Source organism: Magnolia sinica, chromosome 14 (assembly GCF_029962835.1).
Source record: "Magnolia sinica isolate HGM2019 chromosome 14, MsV1, whole genome shotgun sequence".
Classification (NCBI taxonomy): Eukaryota; Viridiplantae; Streptophyta; class Magnoliopsida; order Magnoliales; family Magnoliaceae; genus Magnolia; species Magnolia sinica.
Window position 1 is genome coordinate 22,850,129 of NC_080586.1, and position 27,766 is coordinate 22,877,894.

At 36.7% G+C, this 27,766-nt stretch overlaps 1 protein-coding gene across 6 annotated transcripts; it reads right to left on the bottom strand.

Moving 5' to 3' along the window:
- Positions 1 to 522: 522 nt before the first annotated feature.
- On the bottom strand, positions 523 to 22,285 carry LOC131226290 (uncharacterized). Of its 6 annotated transcripts, none has more exons than XR_009161707.1 (5): positions 22,134 to 22,285; positions 21,875 to 22,051; positions 18,157 to 18,405; positions 5,675 to 5,779; positions 523 to 1,050 (listed from the first exon to the last, which is right to left on the bottom strand). XR_009161707.1 is itself a non-coding variant. In XM_058222098.1 (4 exons), the coding sequence occupies exons 1-4, from the start codon at positions 22,215 to 22,217 to the stop codon at positions 5,762 to 5,764; spliced, it is 528 nt and encodes a 175-aa protein (XP_058078081.1). In that variant the 5' UTR covers positions 22,218 to 22,285; the 3' UTR covers positions 1,135 to 5,761. The 6 variants fall into 6 exon arrangements, 2 of the variants coding, with proteins under 2 accessions (XP_058078081.1, XP_058078080.1); XR_009161708.1 differs by lacking the exon at positions 523 to 1,050 and adding an exon at positions 1,135 to 1,418; XR_009161706.1 differs by lacking the exon at positions 523 to 1,050 and adding an exon at positions 1,135 to 1,698.
- Positions 22,286 to 27,766: the final 5,481 nt, after the last annotated feature.

The following is a 27,766-nucleotide window of genomic DNA, read 5'->3' on the forward strand; positions in this document are numbered from 1 at the left end:
ATTCGCATGGCTGGTGGATCAGGGTGCACATTGGTTTTCTGGTGCACAACTCCAACAATCTACCATTTGCCTTAAAATCAATCCATACTTAATTCATTTATACACACATGTTGAAAAGAACTTCTTGGCAAGAGGAGAGGACTAAGGAGTCATATTGATCCTCTCTTAAGTCCGCCTATTCTCTTTAATGGCAACTCTTACTGTCTAGCATACTCCACCATATGCTCTCAGTTTCATAGTTGTCATAATCATCCATTGTGCCTTTTATTCTTGTGATCATGAACCAAGTCACCTGATAATCACAATTCTTTTAAGAACTTTTTTAATTGACGAGAGAATAGAATTTCTATGCATATAACACACTTGGATCATCATGGAACCCTATGACATCATATGCCAAATTGACAATGTTACCAAATGAGTGAAACAACCAACTTGGTATTTAATACATCATCGTGAGAAGCATGCACATCCACTCTAGTGGAAAGGGCCATTACAGTGCCTATTTTTGTCCTATTATGGCATTCGTCTTAAGTCATTGTGCGTGCAAGTGTATTAAATGGATCCTTGTGAGCTGATTGATTAAGCCTAACAACATACATCTCTTAAATACACCTCATGATTGGTATCATCCATGTTACACCTCACACAACTTGGTAGGAAAATACCCACTTTAGTAATAATTTTTTAATATAGGATTAACATTTTGTCCAAAGTTCTCACGATCAGGTAAGATAAAACATATCATTCACAGACAATACTATAACAGAAACAATACTCTACTTGTGATGCATCACGTATCATTGGGTGATACAAATACAATCAAGGCAATCGTTCTCATCACCACTTAGTAGCACTAGCACATAGGTGGTGATATATATCAAGTCAGGATTTATGATTGACAATAAACTGTGCCAGTCCATAAATCCATATAATGAGACATCTCAAGAGGTATCAATATAAACTTGTACACAATCTCTAAATGGAATTCATGTGACTATTGCATGGTATCTCTCTTAGGTCCTTGGATGAAATCCACTGACATATTCCCTAATACGGGATAAAGAGTAGAGATGGTCAATCACAGAGCGTCTCCATCGTAAATCATACAGGACAACAAGAAAGTGTAAGGTAGAGCTAACATGGAAGATTCAATGACTAATAGAATAAACAATTTAAACTATCATTTCCATGGGAACAGATAACAGGTCAAAAACCACTATTTTCAAAGAAACAAATAATGATAATAAGATCTAAAAAACCAAGTCCAATATAGATCAATTCAGGTCATCGACTCTAAACCATGTTCTCCATTAACTCTGTTATACTATTGGCACATCATGTCCTACTAAGCTCTTCTGCTCCTAACCAATGCATGCTCATCCTCTGCCTCAATTTCCATCCTGTCCATTCACCCTCTACACAAGCAGATTAGCAGAATGCCAGATAGTAATATAAAACGGTTATATCTCATGGGAACCAAGTGGTAAGAGATAGCATACCTATATTAACCACTTGAGCAAGTTGCTTCCTATAGGTGGCGCACTTTTCCATGAAGTTGCCCTATTTTCCACAATGCTAACATGCATTCTTTCTACTCCCTTTGCCTTATTTCCACTAGGGTTATTTGTCCCTTAACTATGATCATCAGTCTTCTTGCGCTTTTGAGAATTGGATTGCCACTTGAGGAGCTCTCAACTAGATTTACCACACGCTTCTTTGGACATCTCAGATTGTTGATCTCATAGAGAACCAAATGCATATATAGTTTCTCTTCATTATACTTGAGTTCGCTCATATTATAATTATCAATGAACCTATCATATATAGGTGTCAATGACATAAGGATGCATTTACAATTCAGTCTCTCCTTTGGCATGTCCAATTATAAAGCTCATTAGCAATCACACACATTTTTATCACATACTCGTTAATAGATGCTTCTTCATCGAGTTTTGTAGTGTACAGTTTCCTCTCAAGGGCTTGTATTTCGGTCTTGATTCGGACACCAAACATGCACTTTGGGTGTAAATATATATATCTAGCATTCAACGTGTTCCACAGCTGGTTGTAGAGCACATCAACTATGAAGCCTAGAATGTACAGTTTGACTAACTCATTGTCTCTTTCCTATTTGACATATTTGATACAGACAATAAGGCGTTCATCATTGACCTTAGGGAGAGGAGGCTCATAATTCATAAATGATATACAATACTTGCTCAAGAGTGAGTACTAACTCAAGTTTTTGGGACTGATTAATAAAGTTATTCCTAATGAACTTCTCGAATGTAATAATCTTAGATACTATGTAAAGCTTCAACATTTTCTGCATTACCATATAAGCCGTTTATTATTTATTTAAGTGTTACTTTCGATTAATGTCAGAGAATGAACATTTTCAAGCTCAAACGCGGAGTTCGTCAAGTTGTGTCCCCAACACAACTAATGGCTATCACTACACAAGAGAACCTTAGGGTTACATAACCATGCCTCATAATCACTCATCCACAAACTAAGATTTCACGTAGAGCGTGGACAAGAGTTGTGTGCCAATATAAAAACCTCCATGAAATACAATAAATCACATTTTAGAATAAACCGACATACAACACAATCATATATACAATTTGTAAGGTGTCTTTTTGAATGGTTGTCTTCCATTGCGCATTATACCGTACATACAGGAATGCAACTAGGGCACTTAGGAATGCAACTAGGGCACTTTCGACATTTATGAGGCCATGGGATGCAACTCAAATCGACATTTGTGAATTATCATTCCAAGGTCTTAAAAACCCAAGAACCACTCAACATGCACAATTAAGGGGTTGACCTATCAAAAGTACATGATCGGGCCTCCTACTACTCAATCATGACTAATAAATGTGCTCAACACTAATGTTGTCAAATGGCATAAGCAATCCTATGTGACCCGAGGGAGTTGTGTACTTATGCGATGGCATAATTGCATACCCAATGGCACAGTCTCCCAAACTTTTTTTTTTTTTTTAAAATAAAAATAAATAAATAACTGAAAAAATATATGAAAGTTTATGTAAAAAGGTTGCAAGTGTAGGAATCTTTTTAATATTTTTATTAGACTATTAGACTATAATAAGTCAAGTACCAACTACTTAAATGAATGCATATACCAAAAAAAAAAAAAAACATTAAATTGTATTGATGCCATTTTAAGGGAGAATGAGAGTAATAGAGTGAGAGAGAGAATAAGAGAGTTAAGAGACCAAAGTGAGAGATGTGAGTGTTAGAGTGAAAGAGAGTAAGAAAGTAATAGAATTGTGAAAATAGGGGGTGGGAGTGCCTATCTATAGGCAAAAAGTGAGAGAAAATGAAACAAAAAATAAGTCCCAACACTCAGAAATCTAATCGCTGCAGGGTTATGCCATCACATATTTTGTACACAATGGTTTAACCACATAAGTATGGCTTATATGGTTGCATACTTTTTTGTGTAACCGTATAACCCCCAATAGATAATAATCACATGTGCCTACATGATATGTGTGGTCTGTTGGTCCAAAATGGCATATGTGATAATGAAAGTGCTTATGTGATTGCATATGACAACACTGCACACATCACCATTGAGCTACCCTTTAGGTTTCAGCCCAATTTGATCTCAGACATAAGAGATCCATCCAAAACGGTTCCATTTGTCCAAAATTAGCCCTGGACAAATCTGATCATCTTTGGTCAGATCCACACCATCTAGTAGTTTCCTTGCGTAGAATAAAGCTTTCCCATAAATTTTCAGGTCAATCAAACCTCCAGTGGGTGAGATTTAGTCAAGTTCCAAATGAATGATCACCGTCTAATTGTGCAAGGTTCGCCAAGAAAATTGGCAATTGCACTTCAATCCCATGTACTATTGTTTAGAGTTAGACCATCATCCCATTGGATTGATTTAGTCCGATCTCCGTGATTGTACTATTCTTCGGTTAATATGAGCTAACAGATATTTTGAGCCAATTGAACTAGGCACCAAATGCCAACCCAATCTGATTTAAGATGAATTAGATTCATTGAAATTCCATGCGGATTAAGTGGTGAATCATCAAAGATGAATTAGATTCATTGAAATTCCATGCCAATTAAGTAGTGAACCATCAGATCTAGGCCATCAGATCATCATCAAGTGTGATCAAAATAGTTTCAATTGTTAAAACAAAATTTTAATTATTAAAAACCTTTTTAAAGCTACTTAAAACTTTGCAAGTGCTCGGCCTAATGCTAAAACCACTTGATGAGTTCCTGATCAAATCTAATCTAACCCTGAGCAAGTCCCCAAATAAATTCAGTGGATCCCATGTTAGCCCGTAAAAGAACTCATAAACCCTAATGGACATACCCGGCACCACCCACTTTCAGTGGCCTCTAAGAAGCCTTGTAAAGTGAGCTAAAGTTGATAAGTCAAGATTTAAGACCCATACATGCCCTTAGATATAAAGATTAATTATCTTTCATGCACTATCAAATTCTTGATCACATGATCATTAGCTTAGAGTATTGGGCCCCTAAACTATTGACTTGAACTTCAATCCTCCAATGTAAGTATCTAAAGATCAAATACCAGGATCTCATATCTAGCACACTTAAATTCCCATGTGGGATGAGGGCAAAGGTACAATCAACCTTAAGTTGGTTCTTGATGGTGGAGACCTTCCATCTTGACTCTTAAGTCATTTCCCTCACATGGGATGACTATACATTTAAAAGAGTGATGTACACAAATGTGTCATAGGCATATGTGCCGATCATGGTTCATCAGGATCCTAAAATTCATGGAACACAAATTTTCCTGGTAAATGACTAGTGTCTGGTTTCAAGTTCCTCAAGGACCAAATGATATACTCATCACATAACTCATACCATATCAGTTTAGGACAACAACAAATAATGTCAAGGTATACCACAGGCCTGTGTGAATCAAGATCACCAACTGAAATTGAAGCTATCGCATCCACATAGCTAATGAATCAGGGTCACATTGATTTTCTAGGGAAAAACTCTTAACACCCACTTATATAGGTTATCAATGGGTTGGGTCACATGACCAACCCAACCTGACTGGAAACCTGAAATGAAGTAAAGAACAAAAGTATATATGAACTTTTTAAATTACTCTATTTCAATTGAGTGGGCTAGGTTGTGCATAGCCTTTAGCCTCATGTTCCATTCTTAAACCTGAGTTGGGTTGTGGCGAATTGGGTTGGGTTAGTTGAGCCCAGCACATGACCCATTTACAATTAAATGGGTCGGATCGGGTTGGGTTGGGCTTGATGAATTTTTAAGTGGGTTGGATTAGGACAATGGGTAATGGGTTATCATGTTTGGGCTAGGATTCTTAGCATTTTAGTAGATGGATCAGGCTTGGGCAGACCCTGACCCGACCCAAACCTGACCCATTGCCACCACTAGACGACGACGCATTTAGATAAATGCGATGTCACCATAATACATTTGGAATTTGGTCATTTCATCCCCCAAGAACATTGTTTTGGGACTTCGAAAAGTCGAGACCTTTTTTTTTTTTTTTTTTTATGGAAAAATCAGAATTTGAGGATTTTTCCAGTAAAAATCTCAAAAACGATTTCCTCATTCTTTCCAGACTTTCAAAGAAAAAAAGAACTTTAAAATAAAAAGCACAAACCTTTAGAGCATCGCATAGCATCGATATCGCATACCATCGATACAATCAGTCGAGCTATCCTATGAGCAAGGGCTTGATAAGATGAGTTTAGCCGATATTAGAACACTGCACAGAACACAGATTAAATATAGATGTTGAAGTATAGGGAAATATGCATCTCTACACATTTATTTACTAACAAGGTTCAAATATTACTTTTCAGATTAAAATATCTGAAAACAAATCACATTTCATAATTACATTGGATGGATACACTAATGCATTCACACATTCACATTCATAAACATAAATAGAGACACTTTAGAGTACTGATAACCTACAATCAGGTGTAGGTTAGCTTAACATACAACCCACCACCCGAGCCACCATGTCATGTGCATAGAGAGAACTAATACGTGCAAACAGTGGGTTCCATCATGAAAGGCGAAAAACTCAGGCCAGTCTACTTGTCAGGCAGGCCACAAGAGTACGTTAAATCAGACAGTTGATAGGTATGATATAAACTGCCCCACATAGCATCCTATGTACTTGATGTGTCAGCTTGTGTTACGGATTTTATGTTACACTAACTTACAACTGTTTGTAGCTTGATCATACTTTCATGCTTAATACAGATATAAATACATATATACACGGAATTGTACATCTATCAGCCCTGTGGATGCACATATGCCCATGTGGTTCTCGGGGACTCTGCAGAGATCTGAATGCGCAAGACCTCATGAATGGCTCCTCGGCGAAGTACGCCCATAACCTCCTCGTCCTTTGATATTGCGAGCTCACTGAGGGAAACCCTACGCAGTCGAGATTCATCTCGCAGGCGGAAGCCATGAAACCACCTGCCCAGCTTCCACCATCTCACACAAACTTGCCGCTCAGATATTTGGCAGCTGCAAAGGGCTTCAGTGATATCCTCAGCCTGCCAATGTTAAAAATATAAGAAACGAGAAATGAGATGGCAATTGATGCTGTTCATGGCTATCCTGTAGGATCCAACCGGGGCCAGCAAAGTTGGTCCGCCTGATGAATGGCTTGCATCTCTCGTTTGCAGGAGAGAGGTGCAGTAGGTTCAGCGAGTTACTATAGCATCCTCAACCTGAGTATACACACAGCAGTTTGCATCTGTGGGTCCCAGGGTTCAGTGATTCAGACCATTGGTCTGTAAGACGCTTGTGTGGATGAATCATGTCCCAAAAATCTCCTTGATGGGGTAAGCATAACCATTCAATTTGCATCCTGCAAAAGATGGCTGAAAGTGAAATATAACAATGGTTCCAGTTCATAAGGAACTGGCCAAGGTTCGCGAATAGGATCTTCTTATCTGGGGAGTTTTGGGGCATCACCCATCCATGCAGGTTGACAAGCAGTCTAGATCACTGAACCATGGCATGGGCCCCAATTTTATACCATGCATATCCTCAGGTAGAGGATCCTATAGTGGCAGCTTCGTATTAAGGTCATCATCAACATTGATGTCGTCACTGTCATCAATATAGATATCGTCAATAAGATAACATTTAGGCTTGTCATCCAGGAATTTGTACAGAAATACCGTAATGTAAGGAACATAAGGAGTTTGTCACTAGGTATTTGACCAAATATGATCATCCAATTCCTATAGAACCTATCACTAAAATACCCCTAGAAGGGGTTGGGGTGATGGGATGGGAAATGAGGCCAAGGGATCCTCAGATTCAAAAGAAGAAACTTTTAATGCATTAACATAGAAAACACAAGTCAGTGCATCGGTTTCTTCAATGGTTGCCCTTTGAGGTGAATTCAAGAGAAACAAGAAGTTCCCATGCTGATAGATATACCTGGCTTGTGTTGCAAGTTTCTTCCGCATGACACACCTACTTTGAATTAGTTGGGTGTTCAGAGCCATGACTGGTAGGTAGCCCGATGGTGTTAGAGAGGAATTATATGATCTGTGGGTGGGCCGCCTTATCTACCATTTGTGGATCCCACAATATGGTAATCCAGATTGCTGATTTGATGGGCTTCACTGTGGATAGCCTGCAGGTTCAGGAGTGGGAAAAACAAAAAAAGGACCCAATTCAGATATAACTGGAGACAGGGCACAAGAACACTGATGACACTTGACTCTTGAGGTAATCAATTTTCCTAATTCCCAACACAAGTGGAAGAAAAAGTGAAGGATGGGTTGTGATGGATAATTGGAGCAAGTAAATTGAGTGTTGTTCAAAGTATCTCTAATGTTGAAAGAAATGAATATATATGGTTGCTCTTCACGCTCACCAACTAACAAAGCTAAAATCCCACCTTTTACCATAGTTCAAAAACTCACTGATTCGACTTGAAACCCAGCGGAGTCAACTCAACTTGGTGAGATTTCAAGCCAAGTCTTTAGGAAATTCGGTTCTGGCACCGAGTTGGCCCTGACTCAGAAAAATTCATCGAGTCAACTTAAAATTTGGTCGATTCGACATGACTCATGGAGACTTGGCGAGTCGCTCATACTATGAAGCCGGTTTATAATAATAATGATAATAAAGATTAAAATAAACTAATATGAGAAACATGGGAATCGAACCCGCCAACTCTATATATTAGGAAGACACTCCCTACCAGCAACCATAGTATGACTTTCATTTCTTATTTCAAAATTTTCAATACTTACATGATAAGCAATTATTTAAAATATTCCTTAGTATTTCTAGAAGTTTTGATTTATATTTATTAACTATTGAGTCGAGTCAAGTCGAGTCTTTGAGTCAACTTGACCAAGGTGAATATGGAGTCAAGTTTTAGGGTTTTTTAACTACATCATTTACCATGTGGCACCATACAGAATATGACAACTTGCTAAATTTGAAGTGGCTCAAAGAAAGGATTTCTATCATTGCATCAGCCGCTGCATTTTTGCCATATGGTTCCTGACAAACAGGTTAATTCTAAAGCAATTGCATAATAGTGTTACAAATCCCATTCTTAGACCTATCTAGGTTTAGGATAAAATGGGTATTAATAGCATTCTTGTAAATATTGAAAACCATGCTAATAGACTTGAGAGAGGTGGGGACATGTATTCCTCAATCTCTCTCTCCTTTCTTCTCGTCTTTCCTCATTTCTCAATTTTTCCACATGGTATCAGAGCGAATTGATCCGGGAATCAATATCTTCCTTCTTCAATGTTTCTTCTCCTTTTCTTTTCCATTTATTGTTTTAAGGTGAAAATCAAAGGTCATTGGGGACTGATATACTCAAATTCTCTTAGTCACCATATGGTGGGCTGTGTAATCGTGTTCCGTGAATATATGTGTGAAGCCCACTTTCATATAGATTCATCGTGATTGACAAAAGTAGGGCATCACGTGTTATAGCCAGATTAGTGATTAGATTTGAGATTGAAAATATGTGTTTGAAGGTGAGCATTGCAAGGAACAAAGAATCAATGTATGGTGAAGGTATTGATACAAGAAATTCCATCAAGTGATTGTGTTCATTGATATACGTAGATTTCTAAAATATGTGCAGGTTAAGAAAAAGTTATTTGTTCCTCCTTGGGTGTTTAATTTCTCCATAGTCAATGGATGTCAAGAATGAAGCCAAGAGTCTTTTGTCTCCATCTAAGTCAATGAACTTTTAGATTACATCGACTAACTCAATGGGGCGATTTAGTTATAGTGGGCCACATCAGTAGAGGTATTCCTTCCGAGTAAAAAGAAATTAAAATATTTGACTTCCCTCACACTTGACGAAAGTTCAATAGAGTATGAAGATTTCGTGGCAAAGGATGCCCAAACTAGAGCTTAGTTATGGAATATATGGAGTCTCAAATTAGTGCAAATGTTATCCTTTTCAAGTTAACAAAGGAAGTTTGAGGTAAATTGAAGGAGATATATTCAGGGAAAAGAACTTAACTCAGATCTAAGAGTTACTTCAGAGTATTTTTGCTCTTCAACAAGGAGATAAGAGCGTCAACAATGTTGTCAAATGGCATAAGCGATCCTGTGCGATTGCTTATGCCTGATTGCACAATCGCATAAGAGATCGCACAACTTTTCTTTCATTTTTTTGATTTAAAAAAAATGGAAAAAATGGAAATTATGTGATCGCATAATCGCATACGCGATCACTTTATATGATATGCGATCGCATACCATCCATATGGCATATACGACCATCGCATATGCGTATGGAAGGCATTATGCGATCACTTTTGACAACATTAAGGATCAAAGAGTATTATTTTGCCTTGCGAGACATGTGAGAAGAACTAAATGTATATGGCCCCTATCTACAAATTATGAAACTATGTGACGGCAAAGAGAGGGATTCCGTGTTGCTAAATTTCCTCTCTAGACTTTCCCTCAATTCGAACCTGTCCGAGATCAGATTCTTAGAGGTAGCGAGATTTCATCTACTATTTAGGCTTTTGCTCATGTTTCGCATGTGGTCAGCATATAGAGTTTATCTTCGTCAGATCATTCTGCATTTATATTTATCCGGTAGGGATGGGAGAAGTCGTGGTGGTGGCCATTTTGGTGGTAGAGATACAAGGGGAGGTTGCTTTGGAGGCCGAAATAATTGGGGAGGATGTGGTACAAGTTTCAGTAGTACTAGTAGTTGTGGCCATTGCAATCCATAGTGCGTTTAATGTGGTCTCAGTAACCACAAAGTGGACACATGTTGGGACCTTATCGGTAAGCCTGCCTGGGCAAATTAAGTTTGTTTCTCTAATGATCGCACCAAGGGTTATGTTTCCAAGCCCATCTCCTCCACTTCTTAACATAGTACTTCAGGTGATACAGTTAGATTGTCCAAGGAAGAATATGCCATACTTCTAAAGGATCGCTCCACCCATGCATCATCATCCATAACTACTCTCATGCAGTTAGGTACTGTTTGTCTTGCATCATCTCATAGCTTACCCTGGTCATTGACTTAGGATCTTCCAATCATATCACTAGTAAGAATAATGTGTTATCTCGGTTACTATAGTCGCCATCCATATCTTCTGTCACATTAGCAAATGGTACTTTAACCCATGCGTGTGGGTTGGGTACAACCTATCCTTCCCAGTGTTTTAAATAGTGAATAGCGTGTAACATAGTGTTCACCCCTCTGAAGCATGAGGTGTAAGCTACATAGCGTGTAGCATAAGCTACACACTACTTCTAGATTTTTAACCAAGGTTGTGCTTGGTTGCACCAATTTCATGATATACACCAAATTAGATTGCTTAATAATGAAGTTAAACAAAATTTCATGATATTTGGTGCAACCAAACACAACCTAAAGTAAATAGGAAAAGGTAATCATTAAGTATCAAGGTAGAGAGAGCAATGAAACTTATTTAATACTGTTACTTATATTCTTTCTACAAAAAGCATTGAAAAGATTAACTAATTTTTATTGAAAAAAATAAATGTAACAATCATTGAAAACATTAATTGATTTTAATGTTGTAGTGAAAAGGAACTTGTAATGTGAGCTACATAGCATGTAGCGTAGTCTATGTAGTGTGTAGCGTGTGCAAATTATTATGTAGCGTAGGCTACATGTGACTTAAGCTATTTTCATGAGGTATGTTGCGTTAAGGTTGAGCTACACACTACATAGCGTAGCTATTTAAAACACTGGTCATACCCCATTGCTTTCATTGTTATCAATACTTTACATTCCTAAATTTCTTTTGGGTTTGTTATCAATGAGTAAGCCAAGTCCTCAAATTGTTTTGTCACATTTTATCCTTCTTATTGCGAATTCTAAGATCTATCGACGTTAAGAATGGTTGGAGGAAGACGTGAAGCAAATGGACCTTATTACCAAGATCGTGCAATTGGTAAACACCATAGAGTATCGTCTCCTCTGGACAAAAGAATTAATAAACCTTCTATTTAGTACATTCTGATACTCGGGGACCTGTTCATCTTATTGGTTTAGCTGTTTTCAAGTACTTTGTTATTTTTATGGATGATTAGTCATGTATAACATGGCTATATTTGATGAAAGATAGATCAGAATTATATATATATATATATATATATATATATATATATATATATAACTTTAGGACCTGTTTGGTTTACCATTTACTATGGTAATTTTCGATAAATTGGTAATAATTATTTACCATGGGAAATTCCATGTAAGCTGCCATTTTGACGTTGACAACTTCACTAAAACTGAGGAGGAGAAGAATCAAATACGTAAAATCTATAGGGCCCATCATGATGTATGTGTCTGATCCACACCGTCCGTCCGTTTTATCATCTCATTTTAAGGCATGAGCACAAAAATGACCACACCACACGCTACAGTGGGAATTGAACACCTACCGTAGAAAACTTATTGGGGGCCAAAAAGTTTCAGATCAAGCTGATATTTGTGCTTTTGGTTCATTCATATCTTTCTAACCTCATGAACAAGTTAGATGACGGATACAAATCATTGTGGCTCATACACAAATTTCTTCTTTTAACGATGGATGTCATTATCCCCCTATTTCCTGTGGTGTGGTCCACTTGAGCTTACAATGTGCCTCATTTTCGGGTTCATGCCCTAAAGAGAGCTGATAAAACAGATGGACGACATTGATTAGACACATACATCATGGTGGGACCCTCAAATTTTCATTGCTGCAAATTTGGACCAGCCATTAATATCAGCTTGATGTAAAGAATGTTTTTCTTCATGGAGATTGGTTGAAGAAGTTTCCATGGAGCAACCACATGGGTTTGTTGCTCAGGGGGAGTCAGATAAGATACTCCATAGCAAGAAATCAATTTATGAGTTGAAACAGTCTCTAAGAGCTTGGTTCAACAAATTTAGTAGTGCGGTGGTGGAGTTCCTAATAAAATGTAGACAAGCCAACAACTTTGTTTTTGTTCAGTAAAGTGGGATAGGCATTATTGTGTTGGTTGTATATATAGACAACATCGTTGTCACAGGTAGTGACAGTACAGGTGTTGACAAGTTGAAGAAATTCTTACAGCGGCATTTCAATGAGAAAGACTAGGGATATCTTCGATATTTCTTAGACATTGAGGTAGCCAGGTCCAAGTTGGGCATCAACTTGTCACAATGAAAATATGTGATGGATTTACTAGATAAGACCGGTCTTTTAGGAACCAAGCTTACTAAAACTCCCATGGATACCAATCTAAAACTTGGTGTGGATCAAGGTGAATTATTTGATGATTCAAGGTGACATTGTTAACTTGTGCGAATTTGTCTAACAATTGCTTGACCTGATATTGCATATCCTGTCAGTGTGGCTAGTACATTTGTGCAGGCTACTTGGGTTCCTCATATGGAGTCGTGCTTCATATCCTCAGGTATTTAAAGGGATCTCCAGGTTATGGTATCCTCTATAAGTGAAATGGTCATCTTTGAGTGGAATGATATTATGATGTAGATTGGTTTGGTTTTCCATCTGATGGGTGATCTACATATGACTACTATACTTTTGTAAGTTACATGGAAGTGTAAGAAGCAAAGTTTTGTGGATCATTCACATGTTGAGGCAGAATATAGAGCAATGGTCATGGGACATGTGAGCTTATTAGGCTAAAACTAGTGTTTTAAATGTACCGTGTAGCTTACGCTACGTAGCATAGCTTAGCCTTAATGTTACGTAGCTCATGAAAATAGCTCAAGTCACATATAGCTTACACTACATGATAATTTGCATATGATGCATGCTCAAGGTGTCCCGTATCGGTATCGGTTGGCGTAACGGTGACCTCCAAAACCGATACGGATACGGGGGCGTAACGGCCCGTAACGGTGCAAAATTTTTTTTTTGTCAAAAAAATATGAAAAAATATGGATTAAATCCGGAATATTCTAAGCATTTCAAATATGCATTCATTTATAAATTGGAACATGTTTATGGTGGTGTAACGGTCCACTCTTTGGTGAGAAGTTGTATCGGACTATCTGATGAATTTATGAACCAGATAACCTGAATTTGACTACAAAATTCATATATTTAATTTTCTAACTATCTACTATCAATGATAGATATATTAGAATGAATGTAATATGAAAATATCTTACATTTAAGTGTTTGCAATTATTTTTGAGGGCCAAAATTCATGCGTAAATAGAAAAAAATATATAAAAAAAATATAAAATGGCACCCCAAATATGTAAAATGCACATTAACATGTTCTACTATGATTAACACATCATATGACATCATTAAAACAGCAAAAGAATCATTAAAAAATGATTTTTCGAATTTTCAAAAAAGGGCCGAAATAAATGCGTAAATAGAAAAAAATATAAAAAAATATAAAATGGCACCCCAAATATGTAAATTGCACATTAACATGTTCTACTATGATTAACACATCAAATGACATCATTAAAACAGCAAAAGAATCATTAAAAAATGATTTTTCGAATTTTCAAAAAAGGGCCGAAATAAATGCGTAAATAGAAAAAAATATAAAAAAATATAAAATGGCACCCCAAATCTGTAAAATGCACATTAACATGTTCTACTATGATTAGCACATCATATGATGTCATTAAAACAGCAAAAGAATCATTAAAAATGATTTTTCGAATTTTCAAAAAAGGGCCAAAATAAATGCGTAAATAGAAAAAAATATAAAAATATATAAAATGGCACCCCAAATCTGTAAAATGCACATTAACATGTTCTACTATGATTAACACATCATATGATGTCATTAAAACAGGAAAAGAATCATTAAAAATGATTTTTCGAATTTTCAAAAAAGGGCCAAAATAAATGCGTAAATAGAAAAAAATATTAAAAAATATAAAATGGCACCCCAAATCTGTAAAATGCACATTAACATGTTCTACTATGATTAACACATCATATGATGTCATTAAAACAGCAAAAGAATCATTAAAAATGATTTTTCGAATTTTCAAAAAAAGGGCCAAAATAAATGCGTAAATAGAAAAAAATATTAAAAAATATAAAATGGCACCCCAAATCTGTAAAATGCACATTAACATGTTCTACTATGATTAACACATCAAATGGCATGATTAAAACAGCAAAACAACCATTAAAATTTGATTTTTCGAATTTTAAAAAAAGGGGCCAAAATTCATGCGTAAATAGAAAAAAATATTAAAAAATTATTAAATGGCACCCCAAATCTGTAAAATGTACATTAACATGTTCTACTATGATTAACACAACATATGACATGATTAAAACAGCAAAACATATTAAAAAAAGTATAAATACCTATTTTTGACGAATATCTGATATAGCTTACACTACATGATAATTTGCATATGATGCATGCTACATAGACTATGCTACACACTACGTACCTCATATTATATTTATTTTTCATAACAACATTAAAATCAAATAATATTTTCAATGATTGTTACGTTTTTCTATTTTCAATATTTAGTGCTTTTAGTAAAAATAATATAAGTAACAAAATTACATTAGTTTTATTGCTCTTTCTTTACTTTTATACTTAATGATTACCGTTTCCTATTATTTTTAAGTCACATTTTAATGCAGGACAATAAACCACTTGCTTTAAAAGCTCGAACTATTAGAGCAAGGCAAATCAATCTCTTTATCTCATAGCCCAAGCCCCACATCTCATGGGTTAAGACCTCAACCAAACCCCCCTCGTGGGCCCCAAATCAAATGAGTACCGCCTCAAGCGGGCCGCCCACCTCGAGTGTGCCCCTGCATCCCACAGGCAACCCCACTCGAGCCCGGTGTGAAGATGCCCCTGCATTACATTTGGTTGAACCAAAGATCATGAAAACTTGTTAAATTTCATCATTAATTAGTCTAATTTGGTGAATATCATGGAATTAGTACAACCAAGCGCAATCATGATTAAATTATAGAAGTAGCGTGTAGCACCTATGCCTCACGCTTCATAAGGATGAACACTACACACTATTCACTATTTAAAACACTGGCTAAAACTATTAACATGTGAACTTGGGTTTATAGGCTTATCATAGGGACAACTCGGATTTTGTACAAAGTGTCACCTTCAAGGTATTCCGTATAGGTAACTGTTGAGGGTCAAATATTGCATATTGGACCCTACTTATTAATTGGTTTTATGAACATGATAATGCTTAATGTTCTATTTTAATCATGTTTGTGTTGCAAGGTGAATTTAAGAGGTTGGATTGAAAAGGATGCTAAAAGCATGGATTTAATGTTCAAGAATCACCAAGCCAAAGATTAGATCTTAGAAGACTAAAAATGAAGAATTCACATGCCAATGATCCAAGAAAACCAAGTCAAGAATGAAGAGAATCGAAGTTTTGAAGTGAATTTGCGTGATCCTCGACTAGTCCTGGCTCCTGCTCGACTAGTCCTGGCCCTGCTCGACCAGTCGAGGATTCCTCGACTCGAACTCCAGCGGCAAAATCATCTAAAATCAGGTCATCCTCGACCCGTCGAAGGAAACCCTCGACCAGTCCTGGGTTACGCAGACAGCACACAAAGTGCGAAAATTTGAAGCGGTTTCAAGAAATTTCCACTCTGTGCGAAAGTTTGAGTTTCAAAACTATAAATAGGGGTCCGTAGGATGTTCCTAGGCATCATCTAGGGTTTAAGGAGTGGAGCAAAAGGGTGGAGCCGTCGTCCGGGAGTTCTTCTTCTTCCTCTTTAGTTGGTCTTTTTGTTTTGTTTAAGAGTCTTTAGTTCAATCATGTCTAAACCTCTTAGCTAGGGTTAAGAGGTGAAGCTTGTAGCGTGATTGAGATGTTTGCTTTGTTTTGATTCATGTTTTGTTGAACTCTCTTGGATTCTAGTTTGATTATGAAGGAATATTTTTAGTTTTTAATGGTTTGTTGTGATAAATTACAATAGATCTGCGATAGCTTGAGATATCTTCTTTTCCTAAATTGAGATTGTGAAATTAGTAAGTCTTGTTGTTCACCATCGTCCCTTGGGCATGGTAGGGTGACGGAATCCTTCCTAACTTTCCCAATTCTCATATGATTGGTTGTGGGATTGGTAAATCCTGTTGTTTGCCTTCTCATGGGCATGGTTAGGTAACGAAATCACTTCCAAATCTTCACCACTCTCATCCATTAATGATTAGATCCATGAGAAGTTCAAAGATCTAAGAAATCTCTTCTTACCAACTGAATAAGATAGGACTTTGATTCCAGCTGTTTCCTTGAATCATGCAAGGTAGCTTCCCAATTGCTACAAGTAGATCCTTGGCACCCTAGTTCCTACCTTTAAATTCACTAGTTTTAATTACTTTAATCACAATTATTCTCTCAAATATTCCAGATTTATGTTTTCATCTTCTTCTAGTTCTAGTTCTAGTTACTTTCAAAAGACACACAAGTTCAGTCCCTGTGGATCCGACCTCGGTCTCACTAAGATTATTACTTCATCGCGACCCTACACTTGGAGTTGTGAACAGTAACGGTGGTCGTAACGGTCACCACCATTACTGAAACGGGGGTGTAACGGCCGTAACAACCCCGAAACGGTTGAAAATTTAGATTTGTTCAAAAAATTCTGAAAAAAACATCTAAAAAATCCAGAATAATGTAAATATTCCAAACATGTATTCATTTTTTGTTTTGAACATGTTTATGGTAGTGTACCGGTCCACTGAGAGTGTTGTATTGGGCTGTCTAGTGAATTTGTGAACACGATTATAAGTCTCTAATGTTTATACATCACAATCAAGCACTAGAACTAGAAATAAGAAAAATGCATAAATATTACTTTTTCAATTTTAAAAAATGTCCCTTGGAGGTTCTATTCGCTCAAATCACTTTAATTTACAAATTTAATATTAAAAACTATAGTAAAACTGGTCGAAATCAGTTGTAAAATGACCTAGGAAAGTTTTTGGAATGAGAAAAGCGAAAAAATGAGAAATTTTTATTTTTTTATTTAAAAAAAAAAAAAAAAAAAAGTGGTTGTTTTTCGACCTTTACGGGAGTAACGATCATTGTGCCCTGTAACGACCTTTACAACCACCATAACGGCTGATACAGTCTTTAAAAACCAACTATCCCGTTTGACCATTTCACCCCTGTATCGTGTAACAGTCATGGCTGTTACCGATACGTATCGGCCTTTACGGGTGTATCGTAACGGATACGGAAAACCTTAGCCACCTTGGCACATGAAATATTGTGTGCATGAGCAAAACTATACGCACATGTGCACTTAGCAAAACTCGTCTGATCATTTGCAGCAATTTCTACAAAGTTCTATTACTTAATAAAAGTTTCACAATTCAGAGAGAAGTCATCACATAGGAATTACTGTGTCATGTTGCATTGGGACGCGAGTGGCTAGACCATGTTGTACTTTCTTCAAAAAGTGCCGCAAGATATAAAGGTTTATTAGGGTGGGAAATTTGTGGGTGATCCCATATCCTCTGCCAGGCTCATCATATACCGCTTAAACTGGCTGAGGGCATCAGGATTCTGACCATAAGTTTCGAGCACTAAACAATAGAGAGCGTCTTGCATTTAAATACATAAAGAGGATTGCTTACCGGTACTCCGAGCCAAAATAAGGAATAGTGTAATCCAATAAGATTCAGCAGGACATTCTGCTTTGTTGTGAATAGAAACAGTTGGACATCCTTAAATCCGAATTCCATTGAACACAGTTCTCCGATTGCTCTCAAAAAATCCCCAACTTCAAGCGACTCATCTCGAGAGCTTTGTTTCACGAACTTAACTATAGCAGTAGCTCTACCAGCCATCACTTGGTGCCAATTAATGTAAAAACTACGCCACACCTACATCATACACTGCAATTAGGAAAAATCCAAAGTGTGATGCATCAATTAAATAGAATATGCATGGATGCAGCAAGAAATGTCGGTTATGAACTTGCATGAGGTTTAAACAGCCGAGGAAAGAATGGTTTGGCCTTTACGATCTTAAAAGACATGCCAAGGCAGCAAAGGGATAAGAAGATCTGTTCTGAGTACATCAAATTAAAGAAAGGAAATTTCTGGTGTAGCAGCTGTAGCCTTATATTTGTCCCATAATTACATTAATCCACCTACATCTCTCTTTATTAAAAGTGGACATCTACTTTTACTAAGTGTTCACTTTTATACACCTGCACTAACAATTCAAATTTAAGGGAGCTTAAAGTTTTAAGACCAAGATGTCCTTTCTAGTTTCTCAAAACATTGATCATGGAATCGAGAGTGCATTCGAAGTCATAAAACTAATGAAATGAAGAGTTTTCTCGACAGTTCAAGTGGCATACTCCGCAAATGAAAACTGTTCAAATGGTGGGTCCCATATTGTATAGGTCATATCTTAAAATCAGATTGATTTGTCAATCCTGACATTTGATTAACTGACATTTGTTTGTTGAATTTGGACGGTTAATGCCTTTTGTTTCAACCATCCATCAGATGTCCACCACCAATAAGCCAGTACATATCAAAATTTTAGCTTTTTTGGTGAACATCCCATCCACGTTCTCTGAATGGTTTGGGTTTGACATAGATGCCACTATTACGGTGAGTCTCGAACACTCTAGTTGTTGCATAATGCCCCATCCCAGCCACCTATCTCTGTCATGGGTTAGCTACGTGACTCAGGGAAGGACGTAATGAGGTTGATCACCGTCTTCTTCAAGTATAACTATTCCGAATCCACGGAGTTACTCTGGACTCCTCATAGAGATTCCTTGAGTCCGCGAGGGAAGAAAATAGAAAATAATTTCTAATAATTCAAAATAAATTGATTGATGATAATAAAATAAAATTTAAAAATAAAAAATAAAATTTAAAAATAAAAAATAAAAAAATTTACAATCCTTTAAATAGTGATATCAAACTTAGGAAGAAGTTTCACAATCAAACTCCAACTCAGACTCCCTAAAAAACGTGACTTACTATAAATAGTAAACTTACTATTTATAGACGATCATGATTTCTACTAGACTTCATGGTTTTCGGCCAAAAATAGTAAGTGTCCAATTTGGCCTAACCATGTTATTCTCCTAATTTTTCTAAGCCCCTTTCATGTTGGACACGACTCCTAAAGCTCAAACGATCAAGAGTTATGATCGAACTAAAACTTACTATAAATAGTAAAAACGAAATTAAAAAGGACTTTCGACCGTCGATTTGATGGAATCTTGCAAATTCAGCACGAGTAACCCAGCATAGCTGGGTTGGTTGGCTAAAGTAGCTTCTCCTACCCCAAAATCATATATGGTATGTCAAAAAACTCATTCTGGTTTGCGAGATATGACTCTTTTACGGTTTTGATCGTCTTGATCACTTCCGCCTCCGATCGGGCCTTCTCTGGTCCATCTTGGCCATGAAAATGTGCGCGACCTGCTCTACATCACTATGTTGAAAGTCTATATTTGATCTAGAAAATTGATGCTTAAGGCAGTTCAACTTGTTTGAGTTTCAGGTACAACTCACCCAAGGTTTACCTAGATTATAGGTCAGCCCGGTACATGGTACATGAATGGGTATGCTATAAGCTACTTCCTTAATGTGTGGTACAAAAGATCATGTGGGTTGCTCCAGTATATACACTAGGTATATAGTATAGTTTTATAAACAAATTGATATTGCAAATTATATATGAAATGATGAATATTATAGGTCCCGCATGCATAATATTACATGTATGTATGCTGTTACATAAATCATAGTATTAATCTCTACATTCCAAATACGGATTGGCACCACAAGTTAATCTACACTAGGAGTATAGAATCATAATTTTCATATCCACAGAAATAGCAACCATAACTTGGATCATAGGATCAGAACATATTGGGGTAGGTGATTTAGGTAACATTACCCCATCCACATAAAGCCCATGATTTCAATGGTCCAATTGTGACACAAAATGTTACATGCATGGTGGATCTAACACTGAAACTTAAAAAGGATGTGGCGGACTGACTACCTTAAACCATATCCTTTTTCAAAAAACTAAATGTAGTTTTGTAAATAAAACAGGGTGACTTTTCATCTCAAAAATGACATATTTGCATTTGTCCATAAAGGGTATGGAAGTAAGTGCTTTTATGACACAAAATGTTACATGCATGGTGGATCTAACACTGAAACATAAAAGGATGTGGTGGACTACCTTAAACTGTATCCTTCAAAAAACTAAATGTAGTATTGTAAATAAAAGTGAGGGAATTTTTGTCTGAAAAATGACATGTTTGCATTTGTCCATTAAGGGTATGGAAGTGCTTTTAAGAAGTATGTATACATCATTAACTAAGAAGCATATGGGTGGATCAGCCTGTTCAACATTCCAAAAATTATGCTCCAATCATTACATGCAACGCATGTGCCTACTTGTGCCACATGTGCAACATCCAAGCCCCTAATCATGGAGGCGCCATTGAGTATATGCCCCAAAAGAAATAAGGATGGTCCACTCATTAGATGGGCTACATGTGTATGCCTAATATGTATTGGCCATCCTTTCTTGGTCCATGTACGCCATACATTTGTAGCCCACCTCATGGGCGAATGGGGCCCTTGTTTTCTGCACATGGCAGGGTCCACCTGACAAGCAGCTTGGATATCTCACATGTGGCACAAGTTGGCACATGCACCATGTGCAAAGGCGTGTATAGACTAGCTAAGCTGTGTGCATTCTTAGATTTAGTTGTCACATGCCAATAATTCCAAGTGACGCGCAATCAAAATTATATGAATGTGCATCGTTCTTCATCTATTATAACCAATAATAGCAATTACTTACCTTATTAATAATTCAATTCATTTTTAAAAATAAAAATAAAAAAATCCACTACTTATTAGATTCTCCCTCCCTTTACATGTTTATTATCTTATCTATGCATGTACATAAACTACAAGCCCGAAATGATATGTATCCATAATAAAAACTAAAGGGTTTCCAAAGTCTCGTCCATGTTTGGACGTGCAAGTAAATCGAACTGCATTCAGCTCAATCAGGATGAAAGGAAAACGAGTAAATCACACATCCAAGGACTGAATTCCAGTTCCGCTTCGTTCAAACTCCAACCAAAAAGTAACGCAATCGCAATTCGGGGCCCAGGCCCTAAATACAAACGCTAAAATCCCAATTGAATATAATAGTACATCCAAACGCCCTCTTAATTTCCACTTCAATACATGGATTCAATATCGACCGATTGACATCACAATAAATTAAAATTCATGGACCCAAACAGGAAAAAAGGAATTCGAGCTGAAAGATAGGTAAAAGAATAGAAACCTTCGCAGACAAGGAGGATTGCTGGTCCGATTCTTCGTCGTAATCTCTGACTATTCCGATTTTGGAGAAATCTAAGGAAGGCCACCTTTGTTTGGAGAGAGAAATCCATAAGAAATCGGATGCGCAGAGATCGCGCCAGAAGCGAGAGCAGCTTCCCAAAGAGCAGATATCAGAGACCTTACAAGAAAAAATCAAACGATATCAGAGAGAGAAGGAGAGAGGAAAATGACGAAAATACGTCAGGAAGAAGTAAAGAGACCTGAAGAAAGGAAGCGATGTTGAGGGCAATATCGTCAGGGATTGAGTCCCATTGCTTGAGACTTGGACATTTCGAGATCATCATTTCTTTCGGGGATTGTTTGTTTGGGTTGCGAGAGATTCATGCGTTTTTATAGACCAGATTTTCCAAAATGACACGTTTTTTAATACTCGGGCAGTGCGACGGATGATACGCAGGCACTCAAAAATTATACAAGTGTCATATACTAACTCAAATTAAACCGACTAAATTGTGTAACCCACCGTTAATAAGTCGACAGCACATAATTATGACGTTTGAACACTTCCAATCTCTGATTTATAGATTTGCTTGTTGAAATAGGACCATTGGATATTTTTAAATTTAAACCATACAAGCAATGTCAAGGGACCCGATGGTCAGATAATCTTAGCTTTTAGCTTGTTATACATCTAATCTGGGACCCATAACGTGGACAGTTATATTCTGCACATTCAATTTCTAATCAATTCCGTAATGGCTTGCGCGTCATCCGTTACACTGCCAGAGTATTAAAGCCTCCTTTTCTTTTTTTATTCCTATGTCCGAGGAGTTTTCTGGTTTGACACGCAAGCATAGCAACAATTTTGCACGGCATACATTGTAACTGAAATTAAACAATAATAACTGGACTTAGATTGCATCTTACCCCTGTCTTTAGCCATGAACAGGCAGTTCCAATGCCCGGTTGCATTAAATGTCAGTTGCATTAACTGTAACATTCATCTTTGGTGTGGTCCACTTGGGTGTAGGATCTGCCTCATTTTTTGGCTCATATCTTAGAATGATCTGACAGAAGAGATGAACTGCGTGGATAAACAAATACATCTTGGTGGGCCCACCCACATAACTATCCATTCATGGCTAGAGACGGCCAGGTAGGATGCAATCCACGTCCATAATAAATATAAGAGGGAAGCAGATTGCCTCTTGCCCCACCTGGACGGACTCATCCAGGCATGGGCTCTGTGGAATCCACATGGCCGTATGGGTTTCATACATGCCGTCCATTCATTTTTCAAAACTATGTTAAGCTATGAGCCCATAAATAAGGCATATTGAAGGCTCAAGTAGATCACACAACAAGAAGCATATGATGAAAACCTTTCTAAAGCCTATCCTTATGTTTACTTGTCATCCAACCTGTTAATAAGTTTACATAGACTTAGATTAAGCGAAAACACAAATATCAACTTGATCAAAATTTGTGCAGCCCTTGCGGGTTCAATTCCCATTGCGTGGTCCACTCAAAGCGTTGAATCCCCCTTTGTAGGGTCCATTGTGATGTATGGGTTTTATCCACACCGTCCCCTACTTAGACAGAGTCCATCAGACGAATTTGATGATATGAACCTTAGCAATGGTAATTTCTTCTTGAATTTGGTCTCTTGACTTATTTCTCTTCTAATCGGGACAGCTCAAAATGAATAGGATATATGCCATGTGTACAATTTGTGCACACGTGGTGTTTATATGCGACGTGTACAATTTCAGGGCATAACTTCCAAATCGGGCAGCTCAACTCGTTTATTTTTTTGATGAAATGCATTTCGGTCGTGGCCCTGCACTACGCATTTTTATAAAATAAGTGGGAGTGGATTAGCTGTTGCCCGGTTAATACCTTAGTGGGTGATACCTTAACCCTGTGAGGCCCACTTTGATGCATTTTTTGTATATCCAAACCGTAAATCTGGTTTATTTTTATTTTTTTTTTAAAATCTCATTAAAGGATGCAATCCAAAACCTTAAGAAGGTACAAATCTCAGGTAGATCATACCATTAGAAACAGTGACAAATCACCGTTAAAAATATTTTGTGAGCCACAAAAGTTTTGAATCAAGTTGATCTTTGTATTTTTTTCATTCATTCATGTCTTTTTTACATTATCAACAGGTTAGATGGAAAATAAATATTACGGGTTCACGATGAGCCATTTGAAAATTTTAATTGTGAGGCAATCAATCACTACTGTTTCGTGTGGTGTGGTCCACATGAGATTTGGATGGGTTAATTTTGTGACCACGCCCTAAAATGAGATGCAGAAATGAACAGCTTAGATATACGACACATCATCAAAGTAGGCCCCACAGTAAGGGTACCCGGGTAACACCTAATCCGCTCCGAAAAGAAGTCAGGTTGCTACCGACAGCAGGTGGCCTACCTATTTACAAAAGGGATTGACCGTTTAAGAGGACAATCCAATGGTGTAAATTAATTATCTGAACTTAATTTGTTGAGCCCACACTCGTGTGCAATAAAGCTCATGTACACAATGCCACACATGCCTGCGTGTCACCACAAGTTCTAGATGTAATTATTCCTCAAAGTTTGACACTATACTAACATCTATCCCAAGAATCAAGTTCACTGGTCAGGTGGCTGAAAAATGGTATATCGCTTTTGTAAATAGGAGGGCCATGAGCCCAAAAAAACAGGTAGATCAAAATCTCAAGTGACACTGTACTAATATTTATCCAGGCCATTCATTCATTTTGTCCCTCATTTTAGTACATGAGCCCAAAAAAAAGTAGATCAAAATCTCAGATGGCCCACACTAGTAGTGATTGAATGCCTACTGTTAAAAACTCCTTGGGCCCATGAAAGTTTTACATCAAGATAATATTTGTGTTTTCCCTTTATTTAGGTTTACGTGACCTAATCAATAAGTTTTGCGGCAAGTAAACATTACAGCGGGCCTTGGTTGTGGTCCTTTTATTTATTTGAATGATATACCTTTGTGGCCAAGCCTATAACAACCGGATCTATTATCTGTAATTATCAAATGGCCTTATCAAAGGCAAAAAATAAATTTTATAATGGTAAGAGCAAGTATATTAGACTCAGACACAATATAGTAAAAATATGTTGCGTAATGAAGTTATATCTATTGACTTTATAAGGAGAGAAAAGAATATGACAGATTCTCATATTAAAGGACTATTTTAAAAATTAGTCAATGATATACTGAAGGGAATGGAACTGGGCCTAATATATGAGTTGCCCGTATTGGTAACCCAACCTATACAAGTGAAGATCCTAATGAGATAGGTTCAATGAGTAAATAACAAGACATGGAGTAGACAATTGCACTGATGTAAATGAGCCACTTTTATAGTATAATAATGCGAGTAACAATGAAGAAAGATGAGTTTTAAAAACTCGTAATAAATCTATAGTCATGTTTTGGTGTTATATATAGTTGTTGCATGCACTTAACGGAATTCACCTATATGGGTGTGGAGGTGGAGGTTACTTTCTATGAAAATTTAAGTGAATTATCTAAAGTACCCATGAAATCCAGGTTATGGTGCATGACCGAAAAGTAGCGAATTGCGAAATCACTTACAGAGGTAAAATTGTGTGAGTGGTATATATTTGTGATTTATAACAAAAAGAGTCAGGTCTAAGACTATGGTATCACCTGATTCCTATAAACCTATCTTACTCTAATGTCTGTTCAAGTCTATAGTGACACCAACAACATTGCACAATTATTCCACGTTAACCCAAAAGGTTTTTTATTTTGAAAAATGTGGGGGATTGTTGTATTATGTTATAAAATAAAAATATTTTTCAATATTTTATTTTCTCTCTAAAATTTAAAAATTGAATTGCTTTCGTGTTGTGGGTCCAGTCCCACATCGGATTTGCCCAACCAACATTTTATGTCGCAGACCACACGCGGGAGATCATTGCCTCTAATCTATGTCGCAGACCACACAGGCGTGTGCTAAGCCAAGTTCGAGTGCGTGTGCTCATGGGTCGTGCCGGCCCACAGCAGGTGCTAATGCGTGTGTGTATATTCATGGGACTTTATTTTGTGTAACAGTGTATTCACACTTGCATCCTTTCGTTTTTTAAATAGAGAGATGTCTGTCTGTTCGTCGCATTTGTTGGGTTTAAACCTAACAAACCAAACCATTTCAAGGGGTGCTTAAGGCATCATTCCAGAGTTTATATAAAGACTTCCCTCCTTCGTTTTACATACAACAAAGTTCATTTTCGGTATTCTTTAAAAAATATCTCCATTGCTACTCTCTTTAAGGAAGTTTTGGTTATTGAGTTCGTCGTTGAGTCAACTCAACACTTTTAGGTTAAACTGTAAATAGTTCGAGCCTGCAAACAGTGAGTGCACTGCTGGGACCGTGTTATATCTGTTGTATCCTGGAGGTCGATTACTTTGGAAACTTGTTGCACTTGGGACGCTGTCCAAGGGGAGCAAATTCAATTTCAAGCCGAGTGAGTCATATCACGCCTCGGCTCAACTCCATAAGTGCTCTCAACCTTACTCTTTTTAATTCCTTTTTTATTTTCTGTTTTAAAGAGTCTATTTGATTTCACCAGGTAATCCAATAATCGTGAAATCGAATTGTTGAATTAAATAGACTATGGCCATTGTAATAGTAAATGATTCCACCAAGTTATCCAAAATCAAACTGTTCGTTAAACAATACTTTAAACGGTGAAAATAGAATCTAACCTTTGCGCTAACCACCCTTAAAGTTTCATGCATTCTATATGAATATTTTATAATAGTTCCAACAAATTAAAATGAAGTCACATATGTAAATAATTGTAAAAATTATATTCTGAATCTTTATCCAATGGGTTATATGATGTATATGTTTATTATGATCTATCAAAGACATCTGGACTACTTTAAAAAAGAAGTATGTCTTAGAAAATGCAGGGTCTAAGAAACATGCAGTCGCTAATTTGCTTAACTATATAATGACAGATGATAAACCTATCATAAACTAGATTGATCATGACTTTTAAATTTTAGTACATAAATTGTCATTGGAATGAATAAAGTTGGATGAAGTGTTTCTATCAGGAGTGTTGATAGAAAAGCTATCACCATCTTGGAAAGAGTATAAGAGCAAAATGAAACATAAAGATGAACAATATCTCATTAGAAAATATAATTACACACATACAAATAGAGGAGGTTAATAGAAACAGAGACAAAAAAGTAAATGCTAGTGATGTAGACTTAAAGGCGAACCTTGTAAAATTAAGTCAGGAGAACAACAAGAAGAAAAAGGGCAAATGTAATATTTATGGAAAACTTGGGCATCATATTAAAAATTGCAGGCTTTAAAAAAATAAAGATAAGCATCAAGATAATTTTGTAGAAGCAGGCAACAAGTTTGATATAGTAATAGCTATGGTGTCAAAAGTTTTTCTCATAAACAACTTAGAGTGGTGTGCTAGACGCTGGTTGATAATGCATAAATATTGCATATTTATTGTAGGCATCCATTCTTCTGTCATTCAGGGCATGGTCCATTTGTAGTGAGATCCACCAAAACAACCATATGGATTGCTCTTATAATGGAGTTGTTGTAATTTTTAAAAATGACATCAACTACTCCTAAAAACAGCTCTTATTTGAAGGTTTTATCAAATGTTCTTATTTTAAATAAGAGCTTTTTTTTTTTTTTTTGGAAAAGTAATTTTACTAATAGAGCTTATTTAAAACAAGTGCTTATTAGATTATCTCTAATTTGAAAAGCTTTTATTCTATTAGAGTAGAAGTGACACATGAGTCCTTAGGGTTTGTTTGATTTTTCGGCTCAATTGTAATTACCTTACAAATGGGTAATAATTAT

Bases quoted from the DNA above. Each gene is read 5' to 3' on its own strand.
- LOC131226290 (XM_058222097.1), bottom strand. From the start codon at position 22,217: ATGATGATCTCGAAATGTCCAAGTCTCAAGCAATGGGACTCAATCCCT. The intron at 22,052-22,133 runs GTCTCTTTACTT...TTTTCTTGTAAG, and splicing joins ACATCGCTTCCTTTCTTCAG to GTCTCTGATATCTGCTCTTT. The intron at 18,406-21,874 runs GTTTCTATTCTT...TGTATGATGTAG, and splicing joins AATCCTCCTTGTCTGCGAAG to GTGTGGCGTAGTTTTTACAT.